Source organism: Sphaerodactylus townsendi, linkage group LG09 (genome assembly GCF_021028975.2).
Source record: "Sphaerodactylus townsendi isolate TG3544 linkage group LG09, MPM_Stown_v2.3, whole genome shotgun sequence".
Classification (NCBI taxonomy): Eukaryota; Metazoa; Chordata; class Lepidosauria; order Squamata; family Sphaerodactylidae; genus Sphaerodactylus; species Sphaerodactylus townsendi.
This window is the reverse complement of record NC_059433.1, coordinates 18,531,393-18,552,347: the sequence shown is the minus strand read 5'-3', so window position 1 is coordinate 18,552,347 and position 20,955 is coordinate 18,531,393. Positions and strand designations below refer to the sequence as shown.

The 20,955-nt window shown below is 45.3% G+C and overlaps 1 protein-coding gene across 1 annotated transcript in view; it reads right to left on the bottom strand.

The window, feature by feature from the left end:
* The window catches only part of JARID2 (jumonji and AT-rich interaction domain containing 2), a 263,241-nt gene that overhangs the window by 14,369 nt on the left and 227,917 nt on the right, over positions 1-20,955 (bottom strand). Inside the window, exons 8-12 of the mRNA XM_048507604.1 lie at positions 16,665-17,161; positions 6,371-6,463; positions 4,544-4,662; positions 2,317-2,387; positions 483-597 (exon numbers count right to left, since the gene is read on the bottom strand). Coding sequence (XP_048363561.1) covers positions 483-597; positions 2,317-2,387; positions 4,544-4,662; positions 6,371-6,463; positions 16,665-17,161 — 895 coding nt within the window. The remainder of the gene's footprint in view (positions 1-482; positions 598-2,316; positions 2,388-4,543; positions 4,663-6,370; positions 6,464-16,664; positions 17,162-20,955) is intronic.

Sequence of the window (20,955 nt, the reverse complement as noted above, 5' to 3'; positions counted from 1 at the left end):
TCATAATCAATGTTGCGTAGTACCAAAGCGTTGGGCTCTTGTCTTCCCAAACCATCCTCCTTCAAGTACTATAGCAATATTAAATAGTGCTTTTGCTCTGTCAGTGCCATGTCTGAATCACAGCTGAATGTAACCATAGGAAGAAAACAGAATCACAGAATCGGCTGGATTTTCTACCCATTTTCCTCACACCAGACTGAAAATCACAGCACAAGACAGCCACCCTGTTTCCCCTAATATAAGACATCCCCGAAAAATAAGACATACTAGAGGTTTTGCTGAAGTGCGAAATATAAGGCATCCCCCGAAAGTAAGACATAGCAAAGTTTTTGTTTGGAAGCATGCCCGACGAACAGAACAAAGGAAAAATAAGACATCCCCCGAAAATAAGACATAGCACATCTTTGGGAGCAAAAATTAATATAAGACACTGTCTTATATTCGGGGAAACACGGTAGCAGGCAAGCCAGAGGGTCACTCACCAAACGCAATCAGCACCAGTGTGTAAGTAGTCGATATATGGAAGGTGATTTTGGTCTCGAGACCAGCATGAGGTAGAAAAGACCATGCCAATATTTAGCCAAGGAATTGTCACTCCTAAAAGTAGCAAGAGTGGAAACAAACACGGTTAATAAAACACAATCCATTTTTTAAAAAATAAAATAGTTCTTTTAAAAAGCACACTGAAAGCCATAAACATCAGCCGAGCCGATACTCAAAATTTGAAATCTTTCCCCTTCCATCGGAAATAAAATAACATCCTTCACAGAAATGAACCAGCCTTCACTTTGACTTGGCTTTAGATCGAATCGTGTGGGTTTGTATAAACCAGGGGTCTGCGACCTGAGGCTGTCCAGATGTTCATGGACTACAATTCCCATGGCCAATTGGCCATGCTGGCAGGAGTTGATGGGAATTGTAGTCCGTGAGCATCTGGAGAGCCGCAGGTTGCAGACCCCTGGTGTAAACTGTTGCCAAGTCACAGCTGACTTGCGGCAACCCCTTTACAGGGCCTTCAAGGCAAAGAATGACAGAGATGGTTTGCCATTGCTTCCCGAAGTGCTAACCCGGGTCAATCCTACTTAGCTTCTGAGATCAGATACGATCGAGCTAGCCTGGGCCATTAATTGCAGCAGGTCGTTAGATCTAGTTACCCTTTAATATAGTTTCATTGCAACAGCATTTTGACAAATTAAAACAACCCTATGAAAAGGAAGTTATCTTTTCACAGCCTTTTTGTACTTATGTGTCTGTGTTCACTGAACACCAGAAACGTATATCATGAGTACTGGCTGGAGATGGTTGGTTGGGCCTTCTTTTGACTCAGAGTTGGATGTGGCTTTGTTACCATATGGTATGAATACACACACCTTAAGTTCTGTCTCTGTGATGACTGGAAAAAAAAATCTACAAAACCAATGTGATATCCTGACAAAAGGAATGATGACACACATCATGGACAACAACAGTTCTACCACACAATTGTCAAGAAGAAGAGTTTGGATTTACACCCTGCTTTTTCCCCTTGTAAGGAGTCTCAAGGCAGCTTACAAACTCCTCCCCTTCCTCTTCCCACAACAGACACCTTGTGAGGCAGGTGGGGCTGAGAGAGTTCTGGGAGAACAGTGACTAGCCCAAGGTCACCCAGCAGGCTTCACGTGGAGGAGTGGAGAAACAAATCCAGTTCAACAGATTAGAGTCCACACCCTTAACCACTACACCATGCTATCTCAGCAAACACCACCTCCATAAGCCACAAGGCCAAACAGCCAACTGCAGAAAATTCTGCACATTTATTGACATGCTTTTGCTCTCTAGAGTCCACAAATAACGAAGCTACACATGCTGATCGTTCACCACATCGACTCTAAACATTAGCATATTGAACCATGATGAACAAACATGTGGCAACAGGGAGAAATGAACGCCCCGAGGTATATGGCCCAGGCTCTGAGCTTTACCCTTCACCTCTGTATTCCTTTTCGCTTTTATTGTCATACAAGAGGATTGAGCCATGTTCTTGCATTTGGGCTGCGACAAGCAAAAACGCACCTTTCTGAGCCTCTCCTGGGGTGAAGGGTGCCCATATGTGCAGAACAGATTGAAGGGTCAATGGGCAACATCGTCACAAAAAGGATTATAATAAATGCCGCCATGACATGACGCTTATTGAATATTAATTCATTTTTAAACAGGGACTATAGGTATATGCCTGGCTCCAGGGAAGCAGCAAAAACATAATTTATTCAACACGCTGTTTGGATTCCACAAGGAAGAGGGTGTCTGTGAAAACGGGGAGGAAATAGATCGCCTTACCAGGTACAGCACCAAGATGACGCAGGATGGATCCTGTGTTATTAGGAAGGACTGTCAGGTTCCACCCATGCCTGTTCATGTTGGAGGATACAAATTATAACAAGCAAACGTTAAAACCCTAAATTAATTGCCATTTTATATATTTATTTACCATCCATCCATCCATCCATCCATCCATCCATCCATCCATCCATCCATCCATCCATCCATCCATCCATCCATCCATCCATCCATCCATCCATCCATCCATCCATCCATCCATCCATCCATCCATCCATCCATCCATCTATTTATTTATAATTAAATTTATATACTGCCCCTTCCCCGAAGGGCTCTGGGCGGTGCACAACAAACCAACAAATAATAAAACACACAAAATACAAAATATAAATTGAATATTAACTATAAAATAAAACCCTTTAAAATACAGTGTACAGTACAGAATTATCGGCGTCCATTAACATCCACAATAAAACCCTCCCAAATGAGTGGGAACGGTGGGTCCCAAGATGTTAGGGACCCAAAGAAGGAAGAAGGAACAATAATGTTCTCTCAGCAGTAGATGCCACCAGTGTTTGTCTTATTCTCTCTCCTTTTTCCCCCAGTGTGTTTTTCAAAATTGTCTTGTGGGGGATTCCAGATTACTGGACGGGGCTGCAGCCAAAGGAAGGGCAAGTTAGGAAAACTCAATTTCATCCGTGTTTAAATTATGCCCAAACAGTCGTAAACACATTGACACTTTGGGATTTTGTGCTGATACAATATACAAAATCTGTGCAACGCTTCATTCCATTCTGTCAGCTGTGTGTGTGTGTGTGTGTATGTGCACTTGCAAAATAAATAGATGCAATAATTCAGTAGCTAGGACACTTGCCCATCTAATGGCTCTCCAATAACTGTGTGGAGAAGGAGAAATTTTGGCAGGTGCCGACTGTCTTCATAGGGTCCCAGCTGCCACGGATTAAGCCTTAGGAAGCCACCAAATGGTTATCAGCCATCTGTTTCCACCAAAACTAAGTTGTGGCCAAGTCACCAAAGCAAACAAATAAAGACACCCCCCCCCCCAACACACAAAATCATTACTATACCCTTGTGGTGGTGAACCTTTGGCACTCCAATTGGCCATGCTGGCAGGGACTGATGGGAATTGTAGTCCATAACATCTGGAGCGCCAAAGGTTCACCACCACTGCTATATCCCATCATTCTGCTGTCCTTAACCTCAGGAACAAGTAAAACTTTTAAGTGCCTTGGAACCACAGAACGGGGGAAAGGGACCACATGAGATCACAAAGGGAGATGGGGGGGGGCCATCTCACGCTCACGTGGACTCTAGAAATTGCCATGGTTGGCAAATGCATGCACATTTCCCAAGGTTGGAGTGCTTCCCTTCAAGATGCTCTCCCTGTACCAGCGGAACCCAGTGATTTCTTTCATGAATTCTTTGCAATATGAGGCAATCGCAATGTGTTAAATGTCAAATTGTGTAATTCCAGGAAGAGAGTTTTTGAAGGTACATAGTGTGCGTCTATGTTTTTTGTGTATGTGCTACCAAGCCACAGCTGACTTACGGCACCCCCTAGAGTTTTCAAGGCAAGAGATTCTTGGAGGTGGTTTGCCAGGCTCCAAGACACAGCCCTAGTATTCCTTGGATGTCTCCCATCCAAATACTAACTAGGGTTGTCCCTGTTTGGCTTCTGAGATCTGCCGAGATCAGGCTAGTATTGCCCAGGCTTCTCATTTAAGGTCACTAAAAAGCATAAAAAAGTATAAGCACACTGTCACTAATAGGTCAGATCTGATGTAATGTTCTTGGTCTTCTAAACAGCGTGTTGTGGCCTTGTGTGCTTCCTTTACCTCTCTGTGATTTGTTAGTTAAGTGTGAACCAAGGCAACCTGTGACTATACAAGACAAGGGTTTTGTATCTGTATCTTAGTAAACTAATTAGCAGTTAATGATCTGTGAACGCAGCTCTGCTGGCAGAACTGTTTCCCCTCCATCCTATTGCTATAGCCCCACACATCTCTGAAGGCCGTTCCTGGGGTCCAGAGGACTCCCAGGAGCCCTGCTGGGCAAAGAAATTAAAATCACACACACACTCACACCCCTTCCGGCAGAAGCACCGTGGCCTCAGCCACAACAGCCCAAAGAATCCAATGGATTGCCCTACTGCCTAGTGCGGATGTAAATATTCAACACAAATCTAATTAACATTACCAAGTATTACCTTGAGAACGGTTCCGATTTTCCCACAGGGAAGCCACTCCCATGTGTATTGGTATCCACTTTCCCACAATGCACTGCTACATGGCAATCCTTCTGTTCCACAACCCTCCAGTACTCTTGCTACATGGGGGAAAAAGGAGAGTAGGTTAACCATTTTTATTATAGTTGAATTGTATCTCTCAAGTATTTCCTCGGACTCCCCGGTCAAACATTATTCCCTTACTGCTGTCCTTTCTTTAAAACTGGGTATCCAGTACTTCAAAAACCATAATAAAGAATGTAGCAAAATTAGTTTAGAAAAGCAACCAGGGAATGCTTTCATTTTTACAATGCAGTTCTTATAGTAAATTGTATGTTTCCCTCTGGCACTGGTATTATTATTGCAAGGTCTTGGGGAAAATATGCAGGATAGCGTTATTAAAAACCAACTTCATTATTCAAAATTATTTAAGAGTACAAAACAGTGGTTCCCAGTATGGTTACCCACAAGTCCCAAGTTACTTGGTATGGTAACCCACTTAATCCACAAATCACAACGCATTCACAGTTAATACAACTGCACTTTCGCAGGCTTCATAACCCGCTTTTTGGGTCAAAACCCACAGGTTGGGAAACACTAGGTTAAAAAAACAGAATGGAAATGGCCAGTTTCACAATGAAAGTGCTGTGCTTTTAACAAGGATCTATTTTGGGACTAGTGCTATTTAACTTGAATTGATCTAGGGCAAGGGTGTCCAACTCTGGCGCTTCAGATGTTCATGGACCACAATTCCCATCAGCCCCTGCTGGTATGGCAACAGGGGCTGATGGGAATTGTAGTCCATGAACATCTGAAGCGCCAGAGTTGGACACCCCTGATCTAGGGTCATGGATAGGCAGCAGTGAAACAACTATGGCAGCCGACTCTGGGTTCAGAAATTCCCGGAGATTTGGGGTGTGGAAGAAGAAGAAGAAGAAGAAGAAGAAGAAGAAGAAGAAGAAGAAGAGGAGGAGGAGGAGGAGGAGGAGGAGGAGGAGGAGGAGGAGGATGAGTTTGGATTTATATCCCCCCTTTCTCTCCTACAGGAGACTCAAAGGGGCTGACAATCTCCTTGCCCTTCCCCCCTCACAACAAACACCCTGTGAGGTAGGTGGGGTTGCGAGAGCTCCAAGAAGCTGTGACTAGCCTAAGGTCACCCAGCTGGCGTGTGTGGGAGTGTACAGGCTAATCTGAATTCCCCAGATAAGCCTCCACAGCTCAGACGGCAGAGCTGGGAATCAAACCTGGCCCCTCCAGATTAGATACACGAGCTCTTAACCTCCTACGCCACTGCTGCTCCTGCTGTTCCTTATGCCAAGCGGCATGTACCCAGGGCTGCTCAGTTCCACCCTTTGGGAAAAGCTCAGCCTTGCCCTGCCAGCCTTGCCCTGCTGTATTTGAAATAGTTGTATCAGAGCTGTTATTATAATGTCCCGCTGGTCAGTGACAATTTACGGTAAGTGAGAGAAAGGTGAGGTGGACACTTCTAAAAACAGACATAATAAAATCCAAATGCAATCTAGGAAAATGTCACGGCAGCAAAAAAGCAAATTTTGTAATGATTATTAGGGCAGGGAGTGAAAACACGTGTACGGTGTTGCTGCATTTGAAATACTATGTATAGTTCAGGTCACTCCATCTCAAAAAAGGTATCCTAGATTTTGGGAAAGGTGCAGTCTTCTTGGACCCCTGGTGTTACTCAGTGCAACAGCATTCCCACTTGACTAAATCTGTTCACTTGCAGAAGTAAACAGCTATCTGTAGCCAGTTTAAACACCTTTTGCTAATATTCAGGGGGGAACTTCTCACCTCTATTTCAGCCGCTGTGGGTTCCTTGTTGAAGCACATGTTCATAACATTCCTTGCTGTTCGATAAAAGGCTGTTAACGAAACAGACCTTCCCTGTGAACCGAAAAGAAAAAGGGAACAAAATATTGTAACTGGTATTTCTACGTATTCCCCAAACTGATAATAATACGGAATATTGGAAATGAGTGGCTAGAAAATGTTGGCATACAAGCCTCGAAGACCGGCGGTCTTTCCTCTGTACCTCTTGTTCAATTCCTGTTATTTGTTGTGGGGGTAGCCAGTGCATTGTGTCCGGGGACTGCCCTCCTGGACTCCTGGGGGAGGGCCTTGAGGGCCCCAGGAGAAAGACATACCCAGCCTCCAGGGGCGTATAGGGTAGAAGACAGATCCCACAAAGCAAGGGGGCTCGCAGGGGGGAACCCCACCCTAGGCCGGCAGTTGCCTGGGTCTCAAAGGCCGCACAGTGGCAGAAGAAACCTGGAAGGCAGGCCACCCCCAGGTACGACCTAGCATAGCACCAGAAGCCCAGGCCCTGAGCAAGGAGTCTGGAGAAGACCCAGAAGCCCAACTGAGGCCTCTGCTCTCTTGGAGCAGTAACAAGGAAGAGGCAGTGCCCAGTCCGGGCGGGAGGGAGGGAGGGAGGGAGGGAGGGAGGGAGGGAGGGAGGGAGGGAGGGAGGAAGGAAGGAAGGAAGGAAGGAAGGAAGGAAGGAAGGAAGGAAGGAAGGAAGGAAGGAAGGAAGGAAGAAGGAAGGAAGGAAGGAAGGAAGGAAGGAAGGAAGGAAGGAAGGAAGGAAGGAAGGAAGGAAGGAAGGAAGGAAGGAAGGAAGGAAGGAAGAAGGAAGGAAGGAAGGAAGGAAGGAAGGAAGGAAGTCCTTGAGGGCTCTGAGGAAAGAGCCAGGGAGAAGGACCGGGGTCGGAACCCAAATTGGGGAGAGGTAATAAAAAGGCTGAGGGCCTGGATGGCCGGGGAGGATGCTCCCGTGTAGCTATGACCTGACTCAGGACCTGTTAGCCTTGGGAAAGGGTCACTGAAGTGCAGCTGCACCCAGGGGCCCTGTCTGAGGCCAGAGGAAGGGCTCCTCAGACCCTGGATAGGGGCATGTCGGTTGGTGCTAGGGTTCAGAGGCTTGACACAATGATATGTGGAAACTGGGTATTCTGAATAACTTGTCCAACAAATGCTGATCACACCATGTGTGAAAATGCTGGAAAAGGGCTTCCCTTAGGCACACGTGGGTTTGGCTTTGTGTTGTCATGGCAAGGTAAGGAATCCCCTCCCCAGGTATACTATTTCAACTGTGGGAACAGAAATCACAATAAGACGTCAAGTTATGTCTGTTATACGAAGTCAGCAATGATGACATTTACTCAAAGATTTCACGAAACGGCTGAAGGCGCATTGGAAAGGTCAGGATAATTTCCTCTCGCTGGGTGGAATTTTTAAAACCAAATAAGATGATCAACAGCCTTGTTTATGCCAATACCAGGGAGTTCCAAAAGTCAAAATATTTTATTTGATATTTAGCCACTGCCCATCAGAACGTTGCAATAATATAAACACTTCCCCTGAAAATGGAAACTTAGGGAGAGTGGAGACCAACGTCAAGATTACTCATCAGTGGTCTTTTCCTCTTCTGACTGCTGCTACTGCTTAAATTAGCAGCCAATCAGATCACGGCATATTGGCATTCCGAGCCTACTGGTTATCACAAAAGCTGAACAGCTGTCTGAAGTATGATTTTCAACTCCATAAATGGGAGGCGGATTCCGCCTGGGCCAAACAGTGTGAAAACGGTGTCAAATGGTTTAAAATGGTGTAAAAGGGTTGACACCATTTTCACACTGTTGTTTTTGGCCCATGCAGAATCTGCCGGAGTATTCATTAGGAAACATACAAACTGCAGCAGCGGAGTAGCACCAACGGGGCTAGGCGGGGGTGCGACGCCCCTGGGCGCCACCGCAGTGGGGGCGTGGCCGAGGCATTCCGGGGGCGTTCTGGGGCGGGCGGTGCTGTGGCAGAGGCACAGGACGTGCGCACACCCCAGGTGCAGTTCCCCCTCGATCCGCCCCTGAACTGCAGTGCAACACATAAAGCTCCATTGATTGTAATTGAATACATTTTATTTGACTTCCGATTCCTCTATCTTCAAGGCTCCATCATGACAATCTCCCCCTTTATTCTGCAAACAGGACAAGAATGTTTTTTTTTAAATGAAACACAGTTTCAAGATTTGAATGCAAGTGAACAGACCAACCTAAGATGCTAGCATATTGCAGACCTCTGTAATACATGAACCTGATTTTCTACCCAGCAACTAGGTTGCAATTCCCCTTAAAGTTGTTAATTACTTCATCTACATCTCTGTAACTTCCGCTGTATCTGCAGCTTATCTCAATTCTTCCTATACCAGGTTTGAAATTTTAACAAGAGTCAGGAGCGGCATATACACACAGTGACCTGATATTATTATTATTTTGCCTCTTTGTAATATACACATACCCCTTTTCTGTTGTGTATAAAACACTGGCCTGATGGATTTATACTCCAACACACTTGATGAGGTAAACTCTGACTCCTGATCTTAGGCTGGAATAAATTTGTTAGTCTTTAAAGTACAACTGGGTTCCTGTTTTATTCTGGACCTCTCCGCTTGTTACGAATACATTTTACACGCATAGGCGTCAAACTCGCGGCCCTCCAGATGTTATGGACTACAGTTCCCATCATCCCCTGCCAGCATCGTGCTGGTGGGGGATGATGGGGACTGTAGTCCATAACATCTGGAGGGTAGCGAGTTTGATGCCTATGCGTGTAAAATGTAGTCCATAACATCTGGAGGGTCGCGAGTTTGACGCCTGTGCTTTACAGGATGGAAAACGAGCCACCTGCAAGGAGAGGAAGAATGCTCATCCAATCAAAGAACTGAAAGTTGATTACAACTAGCTGTAGAGTTGACAATATATGATTTTTTTGGCTATGAGCAAACTATGCCAATTAGAAAATTAGATGAAAATGAATATTTGTATCGAGTCAAATTCCTGGCTTGGCTAATTGTACACAAAAAGGGAGGGGTCTTGCTAAAAAATGAACACAAGGCAAGTAAGCTATTACAACATATTAAAATGCCCAATTCAGGAGGGAGGCGTAGACTCTCTTAAATGCCAGAGTTGCTTGCTTTTAAAAGAAATGAGCAATTTCCTCCATCTTTTATTGTTCATGTGAACCGTTTATTGGGGCAGCCTAACAAAAACACCCTTGAAAAGTGCTATTCAATGGCTGTCAAACTTGTGCCTGTAATTCAGAACTAGTAAAGTAGTCTTACAAAAGCTGAGAAACAGCCGTCTGGATTTTAGTTAGGCGGATCAAGGCAGAAACAATTCCTCAAAAACTGGTTGTTTTTAGACGTGACAGCGGGGGCCAAAGCCTTTACGTTATTTTAAAAGATCAGATTTATTAGAAATAAAACCTCAAGTTTTCCCTTGGGCTTAAAGTGCCTTTCAGTCACAGCTTTTGCTCTAACGTATCAGTTATCAGACAAAGGTCTGAAAAACATACTGAAGAGATGAGTTCCTTGGCTGGATTTGATATAAAAATTTTACTATATGCAAGCTGTCTGTGTTTGGAAAAAGTGGCAAAAAGTGTTTGCATTAATCATGCAAAAAGTACCAATTTGGAAATTTGCAGCTATTTAGAAAATTAAAGAATTCCCCAAGAGAGACCCAAACCTACTCCCAGGCAATTTCTCCTCAGCAACTCCATCTTAGCAGGGCCTAACATGGCTCCGTGAAGGGGGACGCTTCACTGACTCTGCCAACCGCAACCTCAGAGGCAAAACTTGAGAAGAGAGAGAACGACAGCAGCAGCTTGAGGAACTGCCGCAAACCCCTACGGAGGACCCCGTTTGGGGCTCTGACCCACCGCCCCCGCGTTCCTTTCACAAAGCGATTGCTCGAACTGTTCTTCAATGTCAGTGCAAGCAGCAACGGCCACAAGAACACACAGCTTTAAAACAGGGTTGGCCAAATTAACGAGAGATCCATTAAAGACTATTATCTCCTGTTCCACAGAAAAATGAGGTGCAACGGTTGTGAAAATTGTATGCTTCCGCGCTAGAATGTAATCCCGAATGAACATGAGAATTATCATTCATTTTTGTAGGCTGTCTTTGTCAAAACCATGATTTTGTGCATTATTGAACATGGTACTTTGATACAAGAGCATTTGTGCCAAAATGTATTTTAACTTTCAAATGGATAGGAAGAACAGGGCTAGGCAGGCACTAGGACCCAGGTGGAGCATTCTACAACAAAGAAGGTCCAGCATGCTTTGTTCTGTGGCGGAGGAATATACAACCCTGCCATCATCTTTCTGTGGAACAGATAATAGCCCCGGGGACTGGAAGGAGCAGAAGCACTGATAGAAGGCGGCAGCAGGGGAAGACCTCCACCCAGAGGTGGGATCCAGCAGGTTCTCACAGGTTCCCGAGAGCAGGTTACTCATTATTTGTGTGTGCCGAGAGGGGGTTACTAATTGGTGATTTTGCCACGTGATTTTTGCCTTAGTTACGCCCCTCCTCTCACCAGTAGCACGCAGAACTTGAAGCAGTCTAGCAGGAGGTGCACCGGCGTGCGTGGCAGCCTGCGCCTGTGTGCATTCGTTTCCCGCCCAAGGACCGGCGCAGCGGCTGCGTCCTTGCCACAGCCCCACCCAGGAATGCCCCACCCCCAGAATGCCCAGTCACGCCCCCATCGTGCCCTGCCCAGCCCCATTGGCGCTACGCCACAGTTTGAATCCCACCACCATGGGAACCTGTTACTAAAATGTTTTGATCCCACCACTGCCTCCACCTCGGTGCCTTGTTTCTTTGGCCCTTTTGGGCAACTGGTTAGCATAGGGACCCCTCCCCCCCCAACTTATTTGGGTTTGTGGATACATTTGGAATTCTGACATGGCATAGTAGTTACAGCAACAAAATGGCTGCCTCAGGAGGTGGAGCCAGCCACAAAATGCTTGCCACAGTTTAACTTCAATAACACAGCATAGAACTTTGTGCTGTGGTGGCAGCTGCTGCCAAAGCAAAATCTATACAGTCAATCATATCTCCAACAGTCAATCAGGAGACTTGCTGGGCAAAAGCCCTACCTGGTCCCGCCCATTTCCTACAAACATGTGACAGGCACCAGGAAAGTGTACGGGTGTGGAGGTGAAAGGGTATGGAGGTTATAATGTTATTGTTTTTATTTGCTTGCTAGATTCTATATGGAATTTGTATAAGTCTTATTATCATGTGCGTGAGCAGCCCTGAGCCCAGCTTTGGCTGGGAAAGGGCGGGATAGCAAACCCAATAAAATACAAAAGGAAAATAAAGAAAAGAAAAGGAGTCAGGAAACTACAGGCCAGTCAGTCTGAGTTCTGTCTGAAGGAAGACAGACACTGGGCACGATGTTGGGTACCCCATTGGGTTAGTCCAGTGGTGGCGAACCTTTTCGAGACCGAGTGCCCAAACTGCAACCCAAAACCCACTTATTTATTGCAAAGTGCCAACACAGCAATTTAACCTGAATACTGAGGTTTTAGTTTAGAAAAAAACAGTTGGCTCCGAGGCATGCGTTACTCGGGAGTAAGCTTGGTGGCTTTGCTTTGAAGCAACAGTGCAACTCTTCCAAAGGGTGAATCACGACCCTAGGAGGGTATACTCAGAAGCAAGACCCATTGCCAGCAACCAAGCTTACTCCCGGGTAAAGGGTTGTGCTTTAGTTCTTTGCATGAAAATCAGTGGGATTTAACAGTGCTTAACAGGGTTACCTACACTGCTTCCCCAAAACTAGGTCTTAGGGTTAGTGCTAATAATCGAGCCCAGTGGCCCAGGCCAGCCTAGATGTGGGGGGGGGGGCACTCTGTTCGTGCGTGCCCACAGAGAGGGCTCTGAGTGCCACCTCTGACACCCATGCCATAGGTTCGCCACCACTGGGTTAGTCACTATGTGAAACAGAATGCTGGACTAAATGATCTGGATGGGGGGTAGGTGGGTGTGGAGAGGCTGCTCATTACATTTGCAGGCGGCACCTAATTGGGAGGAGCAGCAGCGAAACACACCAGAAGACCGAGATAGAATTCAATGAGATCGGAGTATCCTGGAAAAGTGGGCGGCTGTGAACAAGATGCAATTCAACAAGGATAGGTGCCAAGTTCTAGATCTGAGAAACGAAAATGAGGAACACAGATCCTGGTTGGAGGATACCCTTTTGGGTGGCTGTGTGTATGAACAAGATCTTTGGGTATGGGTGGACCACCTGTTAAATATGAGCAGCCAGTGTGATGCAGCAACAAAAACTCTAATGTGATCTTGGACTGTATCAACAGAGGAATAACATCCAAATTGCAAGATGTCATAGTCATGCAATATGCACTGGTTAGGCCTCACCTGCAGCACTGTGTACAGTTCTAGAGGCCTCACTTCAAAAAGGGTGTGGAACAGAACGGAATGGGTGCAGAGAAGAGTTTAGTTTGGAGAAGAGGAGGCTGAGGGGGGACGTGATTGCTCTCTTTAAATATTTGAAAGCTATCACTTAGAGGAGGGCAGGGAGATGCTCCTGTTGGCAGCAGAGGATAGGACTTGCAATAATGGGTTTAAGAAGGTACAGCTGGATATTAAAAGCATTTTGTTTACAGTTAAGAGCTGTGCAACAGTGGAATCGGCTAACTAGGGAAGTGGTGAGCTCCCCCTCACTGGTAGACTTCAGGCAGCAGATGGACCAACACTGGTCAGGGATGCTAGAGCAAGGGTGTCTAAGTCTGGCCCTCCAGATGTTCATGGACTACAATTCCCCTGGGGCTGATGGGAATTGTAGTCCATGAACATCTAGAAGAAGAAGAAGAAGAAGAAGAAGAAGAGTTTGGATTTATATCCCCCCTTTCTCTCCTGTAGGAGACTCAAAGGGGCTTACAATCTCCTTGCCCTTCCCCCCTCACAACAAACACCCTGTGAGGTAGGTGGGGCTGAGAGAGCTCTGAGAAGCTGTGACTCGCCCAAGGTCACCCAGCTGGCATGTGTGGGAGTGTACAGGCTAATCTGAATTCCTCAGATAAGCCTTCACAACTCAAGCGGCAGAGCTGGGAATCAAACCCGGTTCCTCCAGATCAGAGTGCACCTGCTCTTAGCCACTGCTCTTGGCCACTATGCCACTGCTGCTCCTGGAGGGCCAGACTAGGACACCCCTCTCCTGCATTGAGCAGGGGGTTGAACTAGATGTCTTGTACGGCCCCTTCCAAATCTATAATTCTGTGAGGTTGGGAGAGCAGATGTCCGGCCTCCTTTTCCCATTCTGAAGCCATGGAGCCACAGGGAGCCCAGCAAGATGGAGGGAGGCTGACTGACTGACAAGCAGGAAAAGGAACACCACAGCCTTGCTTAAGTTACTGCAAAATTACTGGATATTTTGGCTGCTACAGACTAAAAGCCCTCCCCCCTGTCAATTTCAATTTGTTTTGTATTCTCTCGTTGTAAGGGCATGGATTGTTTACTTATGGTTGAAGATGTGACTGGATTATTCATTATTTATATGTTTTATATTGTAGATGCAGCTCATCTTCTGCATAAATGAGTTTAGCCAAAGAAAACAGAACTACGGTGGCCTGTATACGACTCCTGCAACATGCCCACTCCTTTTTTTTTTAACCAAAGAAGAAGTGAGAAATTAACAGTGCAATGCTGTGCTAAGCTACTCCAGCTGAAGCCCCCTGGATTTACACTCGAGGAACTCTGCCCAGGACTGTACCATGACTCCAGTCCTAGACAACCCCTGGGAGAAGCATCAGATTTTCGTGAAAGAGACAACATTTACAGCTGCAACTGAAAACAATCACAAATTTCCCAAAAGCTTAATAGAAGAAGACCATGAGATCTAAAGGGAGGGAGGGAGCCAAACTATATGGCCGGACTTAGAAGCCCTGGCTTGGAGCTAAAGAAGTATGGAGTCTACAGCCCCACCTGCAGCCTCTCTCAGATGTTCCACTAGGACTACAAGCAAGATTCCCACATCCCAGCCCCATGCCACCATGGCCAATCCATGAACATCTGGAGAGCCGCAGGTTGCAGACCCCTGGACTAAAGCCTGCCAGTCACATTTAAAATTACAGCATAAATTAACTTCAAGGACGTTCAGCAGGAACCAAGCAACAGCGAGGGGTGGAACCAGGGGAGCCTGCACAACTCTGCCCGGTTTGCCACATGAACTACTGGACAGGTAAGGCAGAAGCCGGCTTCACAATTTAAAGAACCAAATAATAAAGTCACCAGAAATTACAAGAGAGTCACAATCACTGCAGGCATTTCCCCCATTGGGGTGCTGTGTGGTTTCCGGGCTGTATGGCTGAAGTTATTTGTCTAGCCAGCATTCTCTCTCATGGCGTTTTAAGCCTGCATCTGGCCAAGTTTCTGGCATCTTTCCAGAGGATCCTCAGGAGGAGAGAATGCTGCTAGAACCACCGACCCATACAGCCCAGGAAGCCACACAGCACACCAGTGATTCAAAGCTGTGAAAGCCTTCGACCAAATACAATGGAACATTTCCCCAGGCTGCTCTCTTTTTTGACCTGCAGGGAGGGACCTTTCAAAAAAGTATTATTACAAATGGCTGTCATGTTTATGATCATTTTGTAACAGGGTGTAGTGGTTTCACAAGAGTGCTCTCTCTCTCTCTGCCTCTTCACTGCTCTCCTCCTAACTTCTCCTCGATGAAGAGATAAACCCTTTGGAAACTGGATGGCCCATTATGCAGGGTCTCCAGCACTATATCCCGTTTCTTCTAAGTTACCCGTACTGTTGGGAAACAGATGTAAAGAAGGTACCAAGTAATGGGATAATCGATTCTGCAATAAGACCAAACAAACATCAAAAAACCTGATACATCTGAAGTGGTGATACAGTGCCTACTGTGTTTCCCCAAAAATAAGACAGTGTCTTATATTAATTTTTGCTCCCAAAGATACTCTATGTCTTATTTTCAGGGGATGTCTTATTTTTCTGTGCTCTGTTCGTTGGGCATGCTTCCAAACAAAAACTTTGCTATGTCTTACTTTCGGGGGATGCCTTATATTTCACACTTCAGCAAAACCTCTATTACTACGTCTTATTTTCAGGGGATGTCTTATATTCGGGGAAACAGGGTATTTCAACCCATTATTTAATAAAAGAAAAACAAAAAAATTTAAAGGTAGTTTGTGAGAAGGGGGAGTGCTGGATTCTCCCCTCGGTCTGGACTCTTGTGAGGTTTAAAAACAACGCTCGGCCACAACTCCACGATGCATGCCCAAGCCAAACGCACTGCTTGGGTTGATAATTCTCCAGCAACGGGAGAGCTAGTTCAGTACAATGGCTACAACTGTGGAGAAGAAAAAGTAAATTAAAAATCCCAATTTGGGAATGAAGTTCCTAAGGGGCCCCAGTCCACACCCTTCGTTGCTAACCTGCATCCTACAACCGTCAAGAAGATAAATGATGATCGGTTTGCGCACACTGCCAAACTCTCTTCCGTCGAGAAAGAGAAGGACAGAAACATACATAAATAAAAGCTGGCACTGCAGAAGCAGCATATGGGGACCTCCATTCTCAAAGACAGACAACTTCTGCAAAGGCCCAACAAAATCAACTAATTTCAGCAGGAAAAGCTTTCCAAATAATATCTGATATATTTTTTTAAAAAATTATCATTATGGTAATTATTTCAATGTAATGGAAGAAAGAAGTGCAATGGAAATGCACTATATTAGGGTGTCCAACTTTAATGCTTCAGATGTTCATGAACGACAATTCCCATCAGCCCCCTGCTGTGCAAGCAAATGGCCCAAGCAAGGGCTGAGTGGGAATTATGAATCCATCGAACATCAAGCTTTCCCTCAGAGATATGGACACCTCTGCACCTATCCTCACAGCTACCCATGGAGAATTCCCCAGAGTAACTCAAACCTGCATTTCCATTTCCCACTCATCTCTCTACGACTCCTCCTCATTTTCCAGCCTCCACTTAAAGATTCATTTCTTCACCTATATGTAAATGGTCCACACAGCGAGCAGCAGTGCCAATTCCTCCTTAATAGTGGAGAAGGCTGCCAAATCAAATTGAGTGGAGAAGTCAACATTCCTTTGCAAATGGATGTGCTCAGTGTCAGGAGGAATGAGCGTTCCAAACCACCGTTTGCACTAAATCAGACCTGGCACCGTGAGGGAAAACAGTGTGCAGTTCAAGTTTCCTTTTCTAAGCGAGGCCCCAAAGGCAAGGGTTCGGCTTACCTTATATACACATTTGTGGAGGTCACTAAGAATATCTTTGTCTTCCTCTTCTTCCTTCACGGTCTCTTTTTCCTGAGAGAAGAGTCGCCGTCTGCCCGTTTTCGGTGGGACTTCGACTTCTTTCGCCTTGTTCCGGAAGCCGTTTTTATGAACCACGCCATTGATGAGTCCGTTTTTGGGCTCGTAACGAGGCAGAGACTGGAATTCGTAGTTGTTGTCCAAATGGACCTCCAGAGGACCTTTCCGCTTTTCCAGGGTCTCCTTTTCACCGAGAACTTCCTTCTCCAGTCTCTTGTGCTCCTCAGCAGACAGGGAGTCATAGGACAGCAAGTACTGGCAATAGGCCTCCTGCAGTTTCGCTAACCTGTCCTGCGCAGTTTTAGGGATTCGCAGCAGGTCTGCCAGTTTATTCCATTTCTTGAGGTCAGTCACTTGCTGCATGCCCCCCATTTCGTTGATCAGCTGGAAAAAGCAGGCCAAATCTAGCTCGCAGCCTCCTGGTCGTCCACGAAAGCCACACGCGGCAGGAAGCGAAAAGGAGGAAAGAGACAAAATGGTTAGGACCCGCTGGTGACAGGCTATTTTTGCTAAAGGCCTAGTTCTCATGCGACTGACAGACCTCTGATAAACCTCTTCAGGCCTCACGTGATGGAAAGCTCCACGTTTCAAAAACAAAGCTATTATGACCGCTTAGCAAGCCAGGCGACTTGAACCTTAGCATTCTTCTTAACATTTTACACTTCTATGGGCAGTTACTTTTCTTCTAAAGAGGAGAATTCCAACACGCAAGCCTAAAGTGGGACAGCCTAGATACGAGTTGATCCCTGCAGTGAGGGAGAAACAAGGCAACGCACGAGAAGCTTCGTGATCGGAGCTCCGATCTTTTAAAAATGCAGTTATCAGATCCATGGGGGTCTGATTCTGATGGTTATCATGGTGAAGGAAGGTGGCTTTTGAGTCTTCTGCCAAGGCACCGTTCCAGTCTGAAATAAGGCATCTAATATTTGCCATGTTGGTACACAAGTATCCATATTAGTACCTAGATGTTTCTCCAGCGGAGCAAATATCAGCTCACCAGGGCCATATCAGATCAGGAAAATAGTGGTGGGCCAATCCTACCCTCCTCCCATCCTTTTCTTGCACTGTTGTGCCAACCAGAATCAAGCTCCCCCCTAGTTTGGTAACTGCACATAAAATTACTGGAAATGCCCATCACAGAATTTCCAAAATCTGTCTGGCTTGACCTTGACGCTTAGGAAGCAATCAACAATACTTACAGACATCACTATTTGTAATATTCTCTGGAATGAGGCAAGCTGAACAAAAGGAAACCAAACCTACTGCTCCAATGCCTTCTGAAGGGGCTGGTATTGCTGCTTTCAGGGCCACAACGGTACTAGGAAACCTTCAGCAAATGGAATCTGTCCCCACAGGGAATTATTTCTCTAAAAAGGGCTAGACGCCTATTGCAGTTTAAACAGGGAGATGGACAACTGAGGAAGAAGAAGAGTTGGCTTTTATACCCTGCTTTTATCCACCTTTAATAAATATCAAAGTGGCTTACAATTGCTCTCCTTCCCCCACAACAGACATCTGTTGTGGGGAGGGGAAGGGGGCTGGGGGAGTTCGGCCAGGAGGTGGGGGTGGGGAAAGGAGGGACAGGTGGCCAAAATGCACTCCCCACTTGACCAGGTGAATGGCGCCTGAGTCATCTGCCCCCTCCGCCCTCCCCCCCTAGATTCACCACTGATAACAGATCAAGGCAAACTGGATTTTCAGATTAAGAATTTTTCCAACATGGAGTCTTAATATGGCTGTTGATTTTTCCCGCTTTGTATAAAATCTTGAGTATTTGCTTTTCCTTTTAATTGAGCATGTTTTGTTTCCCCTGGAATGAGCTGTGCACACTGGCAACAGGCAGGCTCCTTTAAAACTTATGTGACACCAACAAGTTATACACCACTTAGATCCTTTAAGGAAAATGTCACAAGGTAACATTGGGTCTTCCAAGTCTTAATGTGCAAAGATATATTTCTAAGTCTGTGTAAAGGAACACCGTGCGAGTGAACTCCTATTCATACACAGGGACACACGTTGTAAGAATTAATGGAGTTTAACAGAAACTTGTAAGTTATGATTATGGCTTATTTACATACTCCATAATATATTTTATTTGTTTTTATACATGATCTGTTTATGAGTATTTATAGAATACTAATTATATTTTATAAAACAGATTTTAAATGCTAGTCTTGTAAGCATATGGCTTGAACTTTAATAGACTGAAGAGCGTTGTGATCCCAAAAGACTGTGGGCATGTTATAAATATCAACACCGAGGAAGTGGAAATGGGCATAGAACCAGGGGGCTCGTCCTTAGATTATTTGGACTATTTATGCTGATATGTGGAGTATATTTTTTGAAGGACTGTGTTGTTGAATGCACCAATATACTGCAGTTTCACCCACGTGGCTCTGTGAGTGTTACTCATGAGTAGAGGAGCCTTTGTAGCCATAACATCTAGATTTACTGTTATCTCTCTTCTTACCTTAATGCCCCTTTCTAGCACTGAACTCCTCTGAACATGACGCTGCACCAGTCGGAGGATTTTTATGTATTCGTATGGAATATGCCAAAGGGGTCAATTTCCATCCGCAGTTCTGAAGAAGGGTTAATATTTAAACCTGATTAAGTGGATTACTTTATCTATCACCTTATGATAACAAGTGCTTGTTTGCAGGGTCTCTCTTGAACAATGAGGCTCAACATAAATCCTTTCTTTGGATTTATGGAGCAGCAGTGGCGTAGTGGTTAAGAGCAGGTGTACTTTAATCTGGAGGAACCGGGTTTGATTCCCCGCTCTGCAGCCTGAGCTGTGGAGGTTTATCTGGGGAATTCAGATTAGCCTGTACACTCCCACACACGCCAGTTGGCTGACCTTGGGCTAGTCACAGTTCTTCTGAGCTCTCTCAGCCCCACCTACCTCACAGGGTGTTTGTTGTGAGGGGGGAAGGGAAAGGAGTTTATAAGCCCCTTTGAGTCTCCTATAGGAGAGAAAGGGGGGATATAAATCCAACTCTTCTTCTTTTTTGTCCCTTTTCTCTACAGCCCTAGAAACAATGGGCCCCCTTCCCTTTTCCCACAAGACCAGCCAACAACCTATCCAAGTTTACGTTGTAGAATGTAACTGGAATAAAATTAAACATTTCCGCTCATTTTCAAGACTCGGGGCCACCTCTTGCTCATTTGACCAATACCGTTACGAATGTCAGCAGCCACATTAGCTCCTCTGCTGCACAGCACAGATTCGCTCCAGATTGGTTTGGTTGTCATGACTAATCATTAATACGTGGCTAGATACTGTACAGAACATACTTTGTGATACCTGTACCTCACAGAGAGCTCTGGTTTGCTCGACACAAATGTAGAGCAGCTCTCTGATCAGGTTTTATGTAATTAAATGACCCACTTTTCTTCCTCTCCGGAGAAACTAATGGACCAATCCACGCTTATCAAGCAGCAATGTGAAACAAATGTCAGCCCAAAATCTACCCACAGACACTCGTGTTTAATAAGATAATTAATTTGAACTGATTATTTGCTGCCAGAATCCCTTCGGGTGGGGGAGAAGGGAGACAGAATCTCTCGCCTCTAAGGGAATAAAAAGAAAAAAAGGATTGCTTAGAACTGTGTTCTCAAAAACAAGGCGGTAGAACCTCAGAATTTTATGAAATATGGTAGTTTTTTTTCTACGAGTAGCGTTACGATATCTGTCCGTAGAAGTAGTCACAGAGGCCAACTGTTGGCATAAAATGGAAACCTTATACAAAATCAGCATACAAAATTTGCCCATTATTGCTCACAATTATAGACACTTTGGTACTAAAGATACCTAAATGCTAAAATATATACATGGTCCTTCTGCTTAATATAGGACATTCAGCTAATAAAGTTAGCTCAGCAAGCGTCATGGATGCAGCAGAGCTAGAAAATTACTGCTGGCTATGTAGCAGGGTCGTAATGCATAGACCATTTGGTTGGGTATTCATCTAGACTTACGTCTATTATTGTTAGCAGAAATTTTGCACATTCTCCTGTGGGATCCATGTTGTTCAAAAGCATAGGTATCTTAAGAGCATCAGTTAGATTGTTATACAGAAATGGGATAAGTGCAGATTGTGACATTCTGATTTTTGCAAACCTTACACAATGAAAGAGGGTATGATGAGTCTCTCCACCCTGACCCATGTGCATGGACATAGCCTCCTCTGTTTATCAATTTGTTGATATC